This window comes from Pholis gunnellus (assembly GCF_910591455.1).
Source record: "Pholis gunnellus genome assembly, chromosome: 13".
NCBI lineage: Eukaryota > Metazoa > Chordata > Actinopteri > Perciformes > Pholidae > Pholis > Pholis gunnellus.
The window spans coordinates 11,632,281-11,648,824 of record NC_136540.1 but is presented as its reverse complement, the minus strand read 5'-3'; the positions used below and the strand labels follow the sequence as shown (position 1 = coordinate 11,648,824).

At 43.1% G+C, this 16,544-nt stretch overlaps 1 protein-coding gene across 3 annotated transcripts in view; it reads right to left on the bottom strand.

The window, feature by feature from the left end:
* Positions 1–2,336: 2,336 nt before the first annotated feature.
* klhl13 (kelch-like family member 13) overlaps positions 2,337–16,544 on the bottom strand; it is a gene marked incomplete at its 5' end in the record, with an annotated part of 30,888 nt that continues 16,680 nt past the window's right edge. For all 3 annotated transcript variants that reach the window (XM_079172296.1, XM_079172295.1, XM_079172294.1), the window contains 6 exons: positions 2,337–3,791; positions 8,458–8,571; positions 11,344–12,139; positions 12,735–12,931; positions 14,242–14,374; positions 15,771–15,912. In XM_079172296.1, coding sequence (XP_079028422.1) covers positions 3,304–3,791; positions 8,458–8,571; positions 11,344–12,139; positions 12,735–12,931; positions 14,242–14,374; positions 15,771–15,912 — 1,870 coding nt within the window. In that variant the 3' untranslated portion in view covers positions 2,337–3,303. The remainder of the gene's footprint in view (positions 3,792–8,457; positions 8,572–11,343; positions 12,140–12,734; positions 12,932–14,241; positions 14,375–15,770; positions 15,913–16,544) is intronic.

The window sequence follows — 16,544 nt, the reverse complement described above, 5'->3', positions numbered from 1 at the left end:
GATTCATTAAAGTGTCAGCGCTCTTAACTGGATGTCTTCTCTCAAATCCATTTAAAAAAAAAATCAATTAATGCTTTACAGTGTGTACAAACAGCTGAGTGCTATTGTAAAACTCAAGACTGCAATCTATCTGGTTTGACTGCTGGAACAATGTTCATGCTGAGGCAGAGGACTGGGCAGTATGGACACAATCCTCCATCACTGTACAAGCACTTTCATACTGCAACACTGATGTATGACGAGACGGTCATATTTTAGGGGAGTCAGTTTAGAAACTGAATTCAAATCTGAAAAAAAAAAACGGGTTGGTTCATCACATTGATACAAAAATCACATCAATGCGATGAACTGTACAGACAAGAGTCTACAGCCATGCTAGCGGCTCTTTGAGGCGACACTTCAGTCCAGTGGCGCTTTGAGCAAAATGCTAACATCAGCAGGCTGACATGCTCACAATGATAATGCTAGCATGTTGATGTTTGGCAGGTATAATGTTTAACATGGAGGTCAAAGTCACTTTATCCTCTGTGGACCATGAATGTCTCTACAACAATTCATGACAATTTGTACGCAAAAAATGTCTCACGGTGACACTAGAGGTTCGGTCAGGGGATCACCAAAGTCATTAGGATTCATCTTCTGGGGACAATGAATGTATTACAAAATTTCCCAGCAACCCATCCAATAGTTGTTGAGAAATTTCAGTCTGGACTAAACAAGTGACAGACCGACACCAACCTTGCCATCCCTAGAGCCACACTGCATGTACAAAACCAAATATTCGAATAAAACACTTCTGCATATATTTGCTAATCTGCCTGCAATGGCCTAATACGCCCAGAGATATTAAAGAGATAAATGCAAGAGTATAAGCGGTATGGAAAAAATCTCTAACAGCTGGCTAATTAACATCCTCTCACGTTTTCTATCGTCATACCTCTGAACATTAATGAGGTGTTTTATTGTGCGATGCCTCAAACGGCACACTTTTTTTTTAATCACACAGTAATAACATATGGTGACACAGCTGTATGTAGCCGCATATTTTGGCCAATGTGACATGTGAACTTTGCCAAGCATTCAGAGCACCTTAAAGTGAGGCAGTTATAACTTGTGCACCGAGGGAGACGGGCAACATATGTTCAGTCCTAAGCGTAACTGGAGCTGGATCACCTTCACATCCTACTTTTCCAGGAAGGGTTACCGCTGTGGTCGTGGTGATTTATCTACAGCATCACTCCATCTTCTCTTTCGACTCGTACTAATGCCTTCAGTTCCAGGTGATACAGATGGTAGAGGGCCAACAAAGTGTGATTTATCTTCAGTGAATTGTCCGGGGAGAAACGGCACTAAATCCCAACCGTCTACCGTCTTGTCTCGTATGCCTTTAGCCAGCAGCTGAGCACGTTACATTTATGCTCTTCTGTTCATTCAGTGACTTTCCATTGAAAGGACTACAAACGGCCTATTTTTAAATGATGCAAACTGTTTCATCAAAAGGACTGAACAATAAGCTGCTGCACAAAATAGAGCTTTTGAAATGGCGTTAACACAGTTCTTCTTAAAACAAGATGACGTCAGGCAATCGCAAATAACTAAAAACAAACAAAAAGGATAAGGCAACATGGAAAAGATGGAGAGGAAAGAGTTTCAGAAGCTAAAAGTGAATCAGTGAAAGGCATTAAACCAAGTTAGAGACCAAGTTGTTTAGGTATGAGCAGACATTTTGTTGCCATGAACGACACAGGGACAGGCATTCAAATTTAAAATCAGCTGCACTGCAGCGCTCCATTAATGGGATATAATGAGAGTATAATGAGGATTTAACGCTCCAGAGCAAACTCACCTGATGATTACACAAATCTTTTGTTCCCGCTTGCAGCACGAAGCAGACATTCTCGGACACCATATGCTGCCATTAAGGCTTTAATCGGCCAGGAGCAGGTGGGCAGATTGTGGGTGACATTACCATCCGTCTCGATGCCGGGAGGAGCGGCGACAGCGGTGGAAGTGCCAGTTTCCAGTTGGTGCTGGTCAGCGGCATAATGTTTACATCACCGGCTGGCAGTTCAAACCGTTTCCTGCAGCCGACGTGGGCACATGGACCGGGCCTACGACCACTGAGGAGGCCAATATTTAAAACAGAAGGTAGAGATTGAAAAGCAAGTTGCGTTTTATAACCCCTGCCATCTAAATATCTTAATAACAGGTCAACTGATATTCTGTCCCATCTCTGCAGCGTATTCATCACAGTCATTACAGAACACATTTAAAAAGGAAACTAGCTTCTTTCTTACAGCTGTATCAAGGTTACAAGATTCATTTATTTGCCATTTTACAACACGGGGGTTGCACAATGAAATAGAAGTTGAAAAGTTGTAAAGGCCACACATCTTGTTCCAGAGTCAGAGGGCTTCACTCAAAGCATCAACAATGGCAGCCTTCAGTGTCTAGATATACACCGAACAGTTCATCGAAACCAACCGGTCTAATCCATCAATCATATACAAATATATGTCACAACAAAAACACATTATATTCTTTGAAAAGAGTCGACCCGTTAAGCCACGCACGGATTGCCGTGAGTTGCGCGGTTAAGTGCACGTTAAGCCGTTTTGTCGTCCAGTTACTACATTCAAACGACTTCCGCTTCTGAGGATCAGCCCGGCTCTGCTGTAGTCAGTAATGACAACAACATTTGAATTATTTTCAAAACCATGTTTATTAAATTTAGAAAACACCATTTTGTTAACAGTTTCATAGCAATAGCAGGAAAAGAACTGAAACTGTAAGAGAGCGAACGACGTAGATGGGGCCTGGGCCAACCCCTGAGTTATAAACCGGCTGTGTTTCGGAGCTTAAATTGTCCCTACGCTTCTGCTTTCTGGAGTCACCTGCATCTAACCTGGCATAGACTAGAGGAGGGTCAGTGCGGTAGTCAACATCTCAAGGTAGAACGCTTAAAGAAAACGAGACATAAGAAAACTCTGTAGACATCAGGTAGAAAAGTTGATTTGCAAAGTCACTTTTCAAGTCAAGATATTTCCTGCCAAAATATACCGAGTATGCAACGTTAACATGTAATTAGGCTGCCGGTACGTAGGTTTAAATCACTTTGGGAGTGGTTTCTGCACAGCTTATGGGGAGGTGGACTTGGAGATACTTAGGGATGCGGTACAGACGTAGTCCAAAGAGGAAGTGCAAACGATGTCTATAAGGAGTGTTTGTTGAGGGGGGGGGGTTGAGTGGGCGAGGGGTTTACGGGGGTATGAGCAAATCAGGGCTCCGCCCCCCCTTTACTCATCAAGGTGCCGAGAGGGGCGACTCTCTGGAGGGCGAGCCCGAGATATCCTCGGGGGGGAAAACTGTGAGTGTGCAGGCCCGGATCCCGCCCAGCGACTCGGGTAAGTCAAACACTTTGTGCCATTCGTCTTTCTCGGGGTCGTACTTCTGTACTATTTCCACCATGCAGCGATTGTTCCACGAGTAGCCGCCCACCACATAGATCTTATTCTCAAACACGGCCACGCCCACGTCACTCTGGCCTCGCAGCATGGCGGCGATAGGTGTCCACAAGTCCAGGGCGGGGGAGTAGTATTCGCAGCTCAGCACGTCGTCGTAGTCGCTGGTGCCCCGGAAGTGATTGCCCCCGATGACGTAGAGGCGGTCGCCCACTGTGCACATGCAGTGGAGGCCGCGCACCGTCGTCATGGGCGCTTTCTGAGTCCATTTATCTGCATCTGGGTCAAAGCACATCAGCTCCTTCTGAAAAGTGTCGTGAGTGATTCCCCCTGCAGCGAAAAGAAAGGAAAAGAACGACATTAGCCTCCACACTAATGATTTGGGGGAGTAAAAACTGATCTGTGACTCATTCAGCCATGTCAACCTGCATGTATTCATGGAGGCCATGTGGAGCACTAGCCATAACACTGGAACGTTTGCTTCCCTAACATTAGAAAGAACTAGATTCAGGACAAAGTCTGTACACTTTTAGATCACACGTATCCTCGATCCCTATTTGTCAAACCTTGACGCAAACTCAACAGCCAATAAAATGAAATTTTGTAAACAAGAGTGACATCAATATTCTCTTCTACAGCGTGAAATAATGCTGATGGGGAGCGCGGTACAAACAGGAACGCCGTTACAAAAACGTTCATGCACATACGCACAAACAGACTGTAGACGGCGGGACACAAAAAGCTGAGGGAAAAGGGGGAGAAAAAAAGAAAACAGGACATGTCTACAGGGAAGGCTTAAAATAAAGAGGAACACAATCCCAGCATGCATTTGGGTGGAAGCCAGCCCAGCCCTCCTCCCTTTAGGCAGAGTGACTAGGAGCAAATTCGGAGACGATTTGCAGAGCGTGCCGAACAGAGGCTGAATCCCTCTCTTCTGCTGCTGCCCAGTGATCGTGTGCTCGGTGTATTGTTGAGGCCTGAGCCGTCTGTTCAGCTGCCATGACTCAGCTCTGTGATGCTGCGCCTCCTTAATTGATCAAACCCAAAGACAGCCCGACTATCCATTTTCTTTATCCAAGTAGTCCACGTGGGCAGGTCTGCCATTAAAAACCCTGACAAGGGAACAGTGCCGGAGCAGACGTAAGGTCCTTATAATTCCTCTCAAGAGGCCCTGCTGCTATTCTGATTCAGTTTAAGGGCTTTAGCCTTTCTCTGGTACAATGATGTCTGATCAGTATCCCAGGATCCTAATGGCTAATCAGTGCCATTAGTGAGACACCAAGAGCGGACATGGCTTAGCTAAATTGAGACTGTCTAAGAGAGACGGGCTAAAAGCTTTCACCCTTCTATAGACGTCACAGGAGCGACTGGTTTATTGTTTGTATCGTCCTCTACACAGGCCGGATAAAACCGTTTCCCTCCACATGTCCTGTAGATATGAATCAGGTGTAGAGTCCCCTTGAAGAACCAGTGACCTGCTTGGTTGGTTGAATCAGTGCCGGCACAAGTGGGAACCGAAGAGAAGATGAAGGTGAGGCAGGAAATAGGCGACTCAGCATGTCACAGACTTTTAAAGGGCTGGAGTGTGAGATCTTACAGTACAATCAACCTGATGTCAGATGTTTATGAAATCACTCCCTTTATAAACAGACAGTAATTGACCCTCAATAGTGAGCACATTGAAAGTTCAGACACTTCACACAGACAGTTCAGGCCCACAATGGTCATTTTACATCTATAAAATCCAACACATTGCATTGTGGCATTGTTGGCAGGAAACGTTTTTGAACACTCAAATAAAATGGCAGACCATTCCCCCACATTATTTGCTGAGCTGCTATAGCACTCGCAATATTTAAAAAATGATCAAGTGGGGGGAAAAAGCTTGCAGACATTAAAGATTACCGCCTTTAGCTGCATAAAATAAGCCAATTATGAGCCACTGCTATGAGGCCATTACCACTCAAATTCAAACAACGGCCAAAACAAACCGGCTTTCTTTTAAACGCACTAAAATGCCTAATGAGCCTCGTTTCCACACCGAGACGGCTTCTGAGGCAGCCCTTACTCAGGTTGTGCGTCAACCCCAGCACTATTGAAAGTCTCTGCAAATCACGTGCAGTTTTAAACCTAAAGTTAACAATCTCTGAACCTAACCATTGTATATATGAAGCTTCCACAGAGTGCATGTCTTGGGGCATACGTCAGGGCAAAAAACAAACAAAAAAGGCACTTATTAAGAACGTTCATCTCGTCTACAAAGACGATGCCTGCAGACTGAATGCTCACAAACAAACAATTTCTCTCAATATGCATTTTGGTCACAATTTACAATAAAAAAGACATCCAAGGGACCCCCAAAATATCAAAAGCAAAACCCCGGCTATAATGAATCTCTCAGGTAGAACGGCAGACCAGAGGCGGAGCGTCTCTGTGCTCGTTCACTAGTCGTGTCTGAACTCTGACGCACCACTCGAGCTGTGACGGTCTGTGGGCTGAGTGCATCTGTCAGCTTCATCCAGCTGACAGTATACCTTCAGACAGCGCAGCAGCACAGCCGGAGAATGTGACCTGATCTGCTGTGACAGACAGACACAGAACTGCACTTCAGAGAGGGTCACCTTGCACAGCAAGACCGTAACCCCCCCCCCCATTCCCGAGACCGTGGGCGCTACAGCGGGGCCTCGTGGGTAATGTTCTGTACCTTCTGCATTGAAAGCACTAGAGTCCATTAAAGACAGCCATTGTGCATGTTTCTGTCTTGTGTCATAACCCACAGATGTATTCAGAAAACTAACTCACAAGCTTTATCCTGTAACACGAAAATATTAATCCCCCCTACATGTAGCATTAGCTGCTGCAGGTGCAAAGCACGACATAGTGTCGTTGTGTTAGTGAAATTTACCGGGCTATTGGCCTGCTTTTGAGCGCATCACTGAAACATGAACCAACACAAAAGGAATCCATTAAAATATCAAAAAGGATGAGCAATAAATACGATGTACTGCAGAGTACAGCCTGAGGGAGACAAACAGCTGGCTAGCAGCAGATTAGCTCACTCTGTGACCATTACGGTATTCATCATTTCTCTTTTTTTAAAGTGAAAAGATGCCTTTCATCTTCGCTCCGCGGTAATATTAGACTCGCTAAATCATGCCGCCTATGTGGTCCAAAATATGTCATAGGGTTTCACTTGGGATGAAAAAGAACTGTGAAATTATATAAAAAGAAATGTTTTTAATTAAATTTATCTTTTTGTTTCAACGATAGTAATCATGTATGAAGTTAGTTGTTAGTTTCTGGCCTGTTACCAAGCAGATCAGAGCTAGTTAATATGAAATCAAATTAAAAACCTTCTTCACATGAGTGCACACAGCATTCTAATGTATAATGCAAACTAAATGCATGGTGTATCACATTTACTATGTGGAACAGAACTAAATAAAATAAACACTAATATGGTAGCTAATACATCGATATAATACTGATGAGATCTGTGGATTATGAAATTAAATTGACTGGTTGTGTGCACAGTAATCAAAATCAGGGAGTGCATCTAATAACGCTGGTCAGCACTTTGTATTGTAAATAAGCTTAATACTGCAGTTAACGAGGTTTTTGACATTTTCTTTTCACTCGCCTCCCAGCTGGCGAGTGCAGCATGTGACGAGCGTAAAAGGGGTTAATGTTGTTCATGTGAGTTAATTAGGAGGCTGTAGAGGCCGAGCACATCTCCAATAACAAAAAGCCTCTTTAAGTAGTTCATGGGCTCACAAATGCATTGAAATTCTGATTCTGTGACTTGTAATTACTTTAACACTCAAACAGCTTAATTATTTTGGTGGCATGTCACAGATTTTCACTTGATCTAGCTCCACTGGTCCCATTTCTAAAAGGTTTCCTGTATACTGTGCATGTGTTTAGAGATAACCTGGCCATGTAACTGTTATCCAGTAATGATATTCAGGGTGAGGATGACCATAAACTCCCCATTTCCCTTTTTTTCTCCTTCGTTTCACCAAAAGACATATAGAAAACTAATCTAGCTGGAAAACTCCTGTGATGTGTATGAACGGTCGTCATGTTCCCGTGTTGTAGAACGATGGCAGTACCCACGGCCAGGAGGGATTAACACAGGCTCCTCCGTATTACACCTCCCACTCATGCTTCAGTCCTCTACTTTGCTCCATCCTTCCCAAATTTCCCTTCCACCCCTCCCATCGCCTGCCTTTGTAGCACCACTCTGGATTAGTCACACAGAGAAACTAGGGCTCATCTCCATAACGCAGGATCTGTTTCAATCCGACGAAGTGAACAAGCATTGAGGTGACGCCTTAAAGAACAATCTCAGAGTCCACCCTCGTGCCCCGGAGCATTGAACCCTCAGAGACTTTAACTAACTTCACCCGCGTGCTCGGCATAGATGAAGCGAGTGAGCGAGGACGGATTCGTAAAAGTCTGTAGTTGTGAAAGACACTATTTTTATACGATAAATACAACTACGTAGCATTAGCATACTGTCAGAAATCTCATAATTGAGTCACTGAAAACCTAAAATCTACTGTATTTCCTTTCTGTTGAAAAACTAAATACCAAATTCATGGTAAAATAATTGTAATACTGAATTGTGTTGTACTATTGTGACCACACTTCCCCTGCAGCCCTGTAATGCATGCGTCAATCACAAAGTGGATCTAGTTTGAACATGAACACACGCAGCCTGTCTCAACGAGTCATGGCGATGCGTGAAGCATCCAGTCAAGGTTTAAACTAAAGGCAGCCGATGAGCAAACCACAGATTAGATTTCATGGCCTTGCATGTTATAAAATCTAATCAGCCGTTTGCTGCTGGTGAAGAAAGAAAATGATCTAATTGGAAATCACAATGCACTGACATTCATTCTAATTATGACTTGAAGACATGAAATCTATCTTTAAACTAGCTACACATCCACCCAGCATTACATATGCCTCTTTATTTGGGTTGATTACTTACCTGAAATATACATATAACCACCATACACCGTCCCAGCGTGGCCGTAATGTGGTTCATTCATTTTGGCGACATACGTCCATTCATTTGTCCTTGGGTTGTAGCACTCCACGGTAGCTTGAGGGGAAAAGACGGATAAAAAAAAAAAAAAAAAAAAGGATGTATTAGAAGAAAGTAGGTCAAGACACAACTAAGGAGGACAAACAGCAGCAAATGAGGCCTTGGAGGGTCTCAGCGTGGGAGCTAAAACACAGATTAAAATACACAGTACACATCTCTGCACAGGAAATGGGGAGATTGTAAGATCCTTTTTATGTTAAAGCCTCCGAGGTTGGCTCGACAAATTCTGTGAGAAACCGGAATAGGGGACGCTGAGATTCATGAGTGACACCAATAGGTGAGCGGCCCCTTAACAAGCAGCCAGGGTCGATCACCTTACGGCCTCATTGGGTGCTTGGAAAAGGGAATCTACAGCATCGAAGATGTAACCTTCGATGAAGTGTTATAAATTATTATTTAAAATTACAAGGAGGGGGTCTTATCTTCACAGCTCAGGAAAGTCTCATCTGCATATAACAGGAGAATGAGTTACCATCATTTTAAACAGGGGTGGAGAGATTGTAAAATAATATCTTGTTTAATAGAAAAAGTAGTTGGTGAACTGACAGTGGTCAAAGAAAATAAGTGTTCTCAGCTGAACACCAAGAATTAAAAAAACACCTTTTTAAAAGACTTTTGTTGAATCAAAAGACTTGAAATTCTTTAAAAAAAAGAAATCATATTGACTCCAAAATACAGCAGCAGGACCAAAAAGCAGTCTGTGCCACCTGGGGAAATCTCAGCAGGGAAAAGAAAGAGTGAAACGCGTTCTCTGCTTGCTCAACAACTATCATGAAAGTCACCTTGAGCAGTGCACAACATGTTGCAGCAGCTCAGTGGAAGTAGAACAGACGAGACTTAATTAAACTGATTAAATGAATGCAGAGCAGGGTCGGATTTTTCTTTTTTAAAAGCACCGTTATTAAAAACCTTTTCATAAACAAATGATAAAGTAACACGAGTATGAACTCATGTTGATTTACCTACAGAGACTCTTCTAAATTGAAAAAAGGAAAATCGGATGGTAGAGTAAAATATCCCCATGATCAGCTGAGAAGGTCATGTGCCTAATTTGCATGATATTCTCTTCCTGCAGGCTGTCAAGCCGGTAGCTGGTGACATCTGGTCCTAATCACTACGTGGCACGCTCCTCTGACCTAGAGCAGCGGTTCCATGTCGGGTCGGGACCCCGTAATGGGGTCGAAAGTTACTGTAAATGTTGTCGACAATTATTTCATGGTTGTCAAATGATTAAGTGACACTTTATAAGAAAATCTCTCAATGGTGTGACTGTGGTAAACAATGCTGTAATTACTTTTTACATACCAACAACCCCCACATCTAAAGATATATTTGGTCATTTTGAAAGACACAATAAGCAAACAAACAAGCCTAATGGGGAATGGTGTCTGACCATGAACCAGTTAGGATTGAAAGCTTCCTCCTGTGAAGATCCGTTTTGACGTTGTTGAGCTCTTTCTTTTATAATCTGGGGTATTTCAGACGCAACAATAAAGCCACACCCGTATGACCTACCCAGAATAAAACAGATATAATGCCAGGGCCGGGCGCATCCACAAAACACATCAATACTGAACCCTGTGCAGTGGAACGTAAAGCAGAAGAAGGCAGTTGTGTAGGCAGCCAGTGAACCGGGGCCGTGCACTTTGGTCTAATTATAAGCCAGAAGAGACGCCGGCTCACACAGCGGCCTCTCTCTCCCTCTCCGCTGATGTTACAGAGCTGAGTTTAAGTATTGGGTGGCACCTCTCTGTGGTCCACAGTTTCGGGCGCTGAGATTCCAGACTGGTTACGCAGCAACCAAACTACAATGGACAGATATAAATATATCACTTCATTGAAGTGCTTCTAGCGGAAAGGCGAGCCGTGTGTCTAAATGTCACAAAATTCTGTTTAAACTATGAAAAGTAATCAGATTACCGACTAAAGATGATCTGACACGATCCTTTTATAATCACGGACAACTTTCTATCTGACATATCATTGTAGCAAATATTGTGAGGTAGACTGCAATATTAAAGTATTCAACTCAACAAAAAGACTTAGTCGTGTGTATGCTGTGGCTTTGTTGTACTGGAGTGCACTATATTATCAGGTGAAGAAATAGAAAGACTTAAATTACAGCACAACAAAACTCTAAACACCACATCACCAAGCAACAGCCTTAAAAAGATATGAAACTTCTGACACAGGGACAAATGAGATTGAACATCAGACGTTGCAAATGGATTCTGCATCACGGCTTTATCGAAGATATTTCACATTCAAGAGCGGCATGTGGGAGAGTGAATGAGGTTTTTTTTGAAAGGCTTAACACCAACAACTATAGATTGAAGCAGAATATTTCACAAGATAAAAAAACATGGTGAATTTTGAAAATACATTTGGACTTTTGGGCATGAGAGAGAGATGGATTATTGCATGCAATGTGTCTGCAAGTTATTAATAAAATGAAATACTTCTGTATTTAAAGATTACAGCAGATTGATTACAGATTACAGTAGATTGTAAAGGAGTTCATGATGATGTGCACATCCTCTAAAAAATCATATTAAATTACACCGAGATTATGCGTACGACATGAAACAGCAAACGATGTGCAGGCACAACATTTGATTACCCGCACCAGTATGCTTGCAGCCTTATTACAACTGCACAGTCTCTCTGCTACTGCTCCTCGATATTTAAGTGTATAATCTCTCAGAATATTAATTAAAAGGCTTCTGTAGTTGCTTGAAAACAAATAAACAAGCAGGGAAATAAACTCACCGAGTTCCCCCGCAGCGTTCCTTCCACCGACCGCGTAGAGGTGTCCCTTGAGTGCACTGAGGTGGAAGAAGGTCCGTTTCTCATTAAGGCACGCCACCTGCATCCACTTGTTGTAGCGCGGGTCGTACCGGAACACCGTGTCCACCGCCGTCTTGCCTTTGGTGTCGTAGTTGCTTTGGCCGCCCACCACGTAGAGAAAGTTGCCGATGACCGCGATGCCGTGTTGGTAGCGGGGCGCGTCCATGGGCGCCAGCGCCTTCCACTCGTGAGCCTTCTCGTCGAAAAGACGCAGCTCCTTACTCACGACCAGCTGCTGGCGCAGGACGCCGCCCAGGGTGACCAGGTGGGCGCTGTCCGAGCGGATGGCTGTCCGTTCTGACTGCATAACCGGTTGCATGTAGGGCATCATTTGGTAGTTGCTAGCCTCCAAGAGGAGGTTGACGCAGGTGTTGTCCGTGCGCATAAAGTCCACTGTCTGCACGTGATTGATGAGCTCCTGGGGGTTCATGAGGGGAAAGCGGATGTTCTTCATGAGCTTGGCGGCAAAGTCCATGCGACTGTCTTCGTAGCGTAGCCAGCGGCAAGCGGCCTTGAACAGGTCCAGCTCGGTGCAGTGTTTCAAGCTGTTGCTGGACAGCACAAACGCCAGCCGGTCAAACGGCAGCTTGACGAACTCTCCCGTGCCCAGCAGCGAGGGGAAGTTCTTCAGGATGAAGTTGTTGACATATTTGTCCACCTCTGTGAGGTTGTAGGCGTTGGCGATGCGCCCCACCTCGACACAGTTGTCGAGAGAAACCTGCGAGGGGGAAGGAAATCAAAAACCTTGGAAAGCTGCAAGACATCTTAGGACATGGACGAATGCATCTTCTCAAAGTTGTGTAGAGAAACTCGCTTCCTTAGAGAGAATGACTTCTAAATTAAATATTAGTGATTTAGCTTTGAGGGATGCCGCAATCAGAGGCAAATTAGCATTCAGTCTACACCTGAACATAAGAGGATTTGCTGCTTTTATTTGTATTCCATCAGTGTAATACCTTCTAGTTTTTAGACTGGTGGCAAGACAAATAAGCAATTTCAAGATGTCAATACATGGGCTCTAAATAAATCAATCTTCACAATCATCAGTTGCAGACCTAATTTGCTTCCACGCAAATTAGTTTCAGTTACATTTTAGTGTATTTAAAAGAAAAAGCTCATCCCTTCTGAACACACGAAAGTCCAGAAACAATGATATAAAATATTTTGGGGGAACAATTGTTGGAATTTTTATTTTTAAAATAAAGTTATTTCAACATGTTCAACAGCTAATCTACGACTAGCCAACACTAGAGGAAATCTGTGCACTGTGCTGTAATGTGCAGCTTTTGGCTTGTGTGTCTCGCTATACTCACCCCAGATATAAGGAAAACCTTGCAGAAGTCCAGCACAGGAAGGATTTGTAAGAAGCTGGCTGCCTCAAGTGTGTCTTGCAGATTCTCCATGTTGAGCGACAACTTGGCCGTGTAGATAAAGTCAATGATCTTCTTCAGGCCTATTCGGTTAACTCCGTGAAGCTTGATGCACATTAAATCCTGTTCTTTCATTCCACCTGCATCGGGAGAGCGGGCGGGCATGGGGGGGGGGGGGAAGAAAAGGCAGATGCTCAAACATAATCTCATTTGACTGACAGGTCTGCGTGCAGACCAATTTATTTTAAACTTGAAGAATAAAGCTCGTTATATAAGCTTGATCCTTCAAACAAAGATATAACACATTTAATTAATTATGCATCGTATCTTTTGGATGCTTATGCCATTGCTGGTTAAATGACACAGTGAAATGTTTTCAGTGTCCAAGGACTCTCGTTCAGAGAAAGGATTGAAGGTCTTAGGGAGAATCCCATTGCTCAGCATCTGTGCTCACACTAATGAGCTATCGCACGCTCTAAGTACAGTTTCCCCTTGCTCCTACTTTAACCAGCTATCCCTTTGTTCTCATTGCACAACAGTCTTCATCATATACATTAAATGCATTAAATACATTAAAATTAAATACATTAAAATCAACAGATTTACTTCCACTACGGTCACAATATGAGATCCAAAAGAAACGACTGTTCCCTTTCCCAACCATCCCCTTTCTAAGCTCATTATATACAATGTAATGAAATTGACAAGGGTGTTAAATTACTAATAAAGATTGAGTGATGAAAAATAAATTGACAGGTTAATACAAAGTGCAATCAAAGCAGTAAGGTCACTTTTTCTAACAAACATCTGTATTTCAAGGTTTCCTTGGTTTTAACAACAAAAAGCATTACAAAACCTGGCACATTGTGTTTTTCAGTATAAATACTTTTCCACCACATTTGTTTTTTTAGATACAACAGTGTATCTGCTATTCCTAAAAATACCCTTCATGCACTTTACGGTATGTATTTAAATGTATTCAAGGTTCTTCTACTTCTGCATCCAGTGTGCCTGGGAGATGAGACAGGCCAATACGTCCCATTTCCAGGCATTATAAGTACAAACGACCATGAACATGAATGCATAACAATAAGCAGGTCGGTTGTATAACATGGAAACTGTTGTGAATAGACACACACACACACACACACAATCCTGGAGGGATGTGTGCACAAGGTCAATTTGAGTAATTTCTCTGGAGGCAAAATGACAGTGACAGGACTGCGACTGTGTTAAAGCATGGAAATGTTCATGAATAATAAATGCTTTACCGGAGAATAAGTGCAGGAGCGAAGAATATATGATAAAAAGCAACCAAAAGCATGCTTTGTGGTGACAAAGAGTACAACCCACCCAAATCAACGTAAGTGGTACCAGTCGAATAGCTAACCCCCCCCCCCCCCCCCCCCCCCCCAGATGTTCTGGTCAGCGCGGGGCTTTGTGGACCCACCTGTGAACATGGCTTTGAAATAGTCGGACGAGGAGGCCATCATGGCGCGGTGTACGGGGAAAGCTTCATCGCCGTCCCCAGCCACCAGCGTGACGTCACATAGTAAACCTTCTATCCTCAGCTGGTCAAATCCCTGAGAGAAGAGGAGAAAGGTGAGGGATGCATGTGCGTGATGAGTGCTACTGGGACCAGAGTAGTGGATGACGGCCTGTCAGATAAGGGCTCATGGACCAGAAAAAGTACTTAGGAATTGTATGTTTGGAGCTTCGGAACACTATCCCTTTGTAAGCCATACAACCTGGTGGGGACGCGTACAGCGTGGAGGCCTTACCTGCAGTATATCAGACTTTGGCTACACAGATTCATTCACTACTTTGTCTCTTCGGGGAACTAGTAGCAAAACGAATAATAATCCCGTCCTTATCCTTAAATCAGAGGTTATTAGAGGCGTGAATGGCTGCACTGTAAATTTATACGGCATAGTCTTTAGAGAGTCATATTTTGCATCCGCTGTTTAATCGCTTGGCTGCTGCGTACCTGAGGCTGTCTACACACTTTTCTCAAGCATACGCACTTATCTGCACACCCGATTTCATTCACTGACACATCTTATGCTTTTGTCATTAAATGGGGAAAGGGGGTTAATTTAAACCATCCAGTTATTTGCCATGGCCTATGAGTCAGTCATGAATGGTAGTACTAATAGCATGTCGTAAGAAAACATACAGTACATGCTATTAACACACATACATACAACTCAAACTCCTGTAATACACAAAGGGCACAATGCTTCCAAATGCACCAGCTAACTGAGACTGAGAGAGTGTGCTATAACTAACTGTGGCCAAAGACAAATCATCATCCTTCCCTCACTGTGCTCTGACACCAAGAGATTAATGTGCAGCAAAAGCAGCCAACACCCATTCATTTTCAATGGGAGCTGGTGACGAGGGGCAGCCATTGCACACGGCGTCGCCTACAATAACTTTAGATGGATCTTAAACTTAAACGTTCGCTGTAGCACACTATCTTGCTTTGTAAGATTAAATAACTTCGTCATCCATAACATCGTTTAAAGAACCTTTCCTGAATTACTTATGGTGCCGATTTGTTTCCGTCATGCATCCAATTTATTTATATTACAGAATGCACTATTTTTAATCAATTAACAACCTATTCACTTTCGGTTTCTGTATAATGTTAATTAGATTATTCAGCTACGTGGGTGTTGTTGTTACTTAAGCACTCAAACATGGTTTTGATTTTGCAAATTAACCAGTTTGTAGTCTTGCAGCAGGCATAGATTAACTTGGATAGAGATTTATCTCAAAAGTGAAGTTGAGAAACCTAAATCACTGCCTCACCGGCCTGCAACTGGCACAACGTCCTGAATTGAGCTATGTAGCGTACATTGCTCACAGGATGTCAAAGGAACAATAAGGAGGAATGGAAGCATTATTATCAGACAGAGATGATATTTGACTTAACATTCTTCATGAGAGGTTGTCGCTACGCGTCTACACTCTTACCTGAAGAACCACTGAGCTGTGCGTGTTGCTTGTGAAAAAGCGTGTGTTTCCAGTCTTTGATGCCTGAAGGTGAGCCGAGATGCCCATATCACCATAGCCCAGAGCCACTTTCATGTGAGCGTCGTCGTCCTCCACGAGGGATCTATTGGGAAAAAGGGGGAAAAGATTTCACTTCAAAAAGGTGTTGCCAAACACACGTGTTTCCATCTAATTTTAGCTTCTGGAAAGTAGGACAGAGAAGTTTTCAGAGTGACACAACTTAAGGACATATTGGGGGATGGTAGCCTAATTGTTAGATAAAATGTCACGTTAAAAAGTTGCGGATTTGCAGGCCTGGAGGAGCAAGAAAGATGGTGGCAGGGGCAGTGAGGAAAGCATGACCCGTACTTCCCACAATGCCTTTGGACAAGGAACTGAACTTCGGCTAACACTAAGGCCACTCACTGGTCTTCAACATGACTAGCTGCTTCCAGATTTCATGAAAATAATGTACATAGCACCTATTTATCTGTAACATCTTGGAGCTACAAAACATTTTTCTCCGTTGTTCCTTACTGTTATGTCATCTCTTTTGTTCATATTGTAATTGCTTTCATTGTTTCTATTTTTACCATGTAAAGTGCCTTTGAGTACCTTTTAAGTGCTATACAAGTAATAAATAATGTATTATTATTATTAATATATGATCATATGATGTGTAGGTTGTAAAATGTTGAAATACCCTCGGAACAAACTACAGTAACGGTTTATGTCTGCAGTTGCGCTGTGCCAATA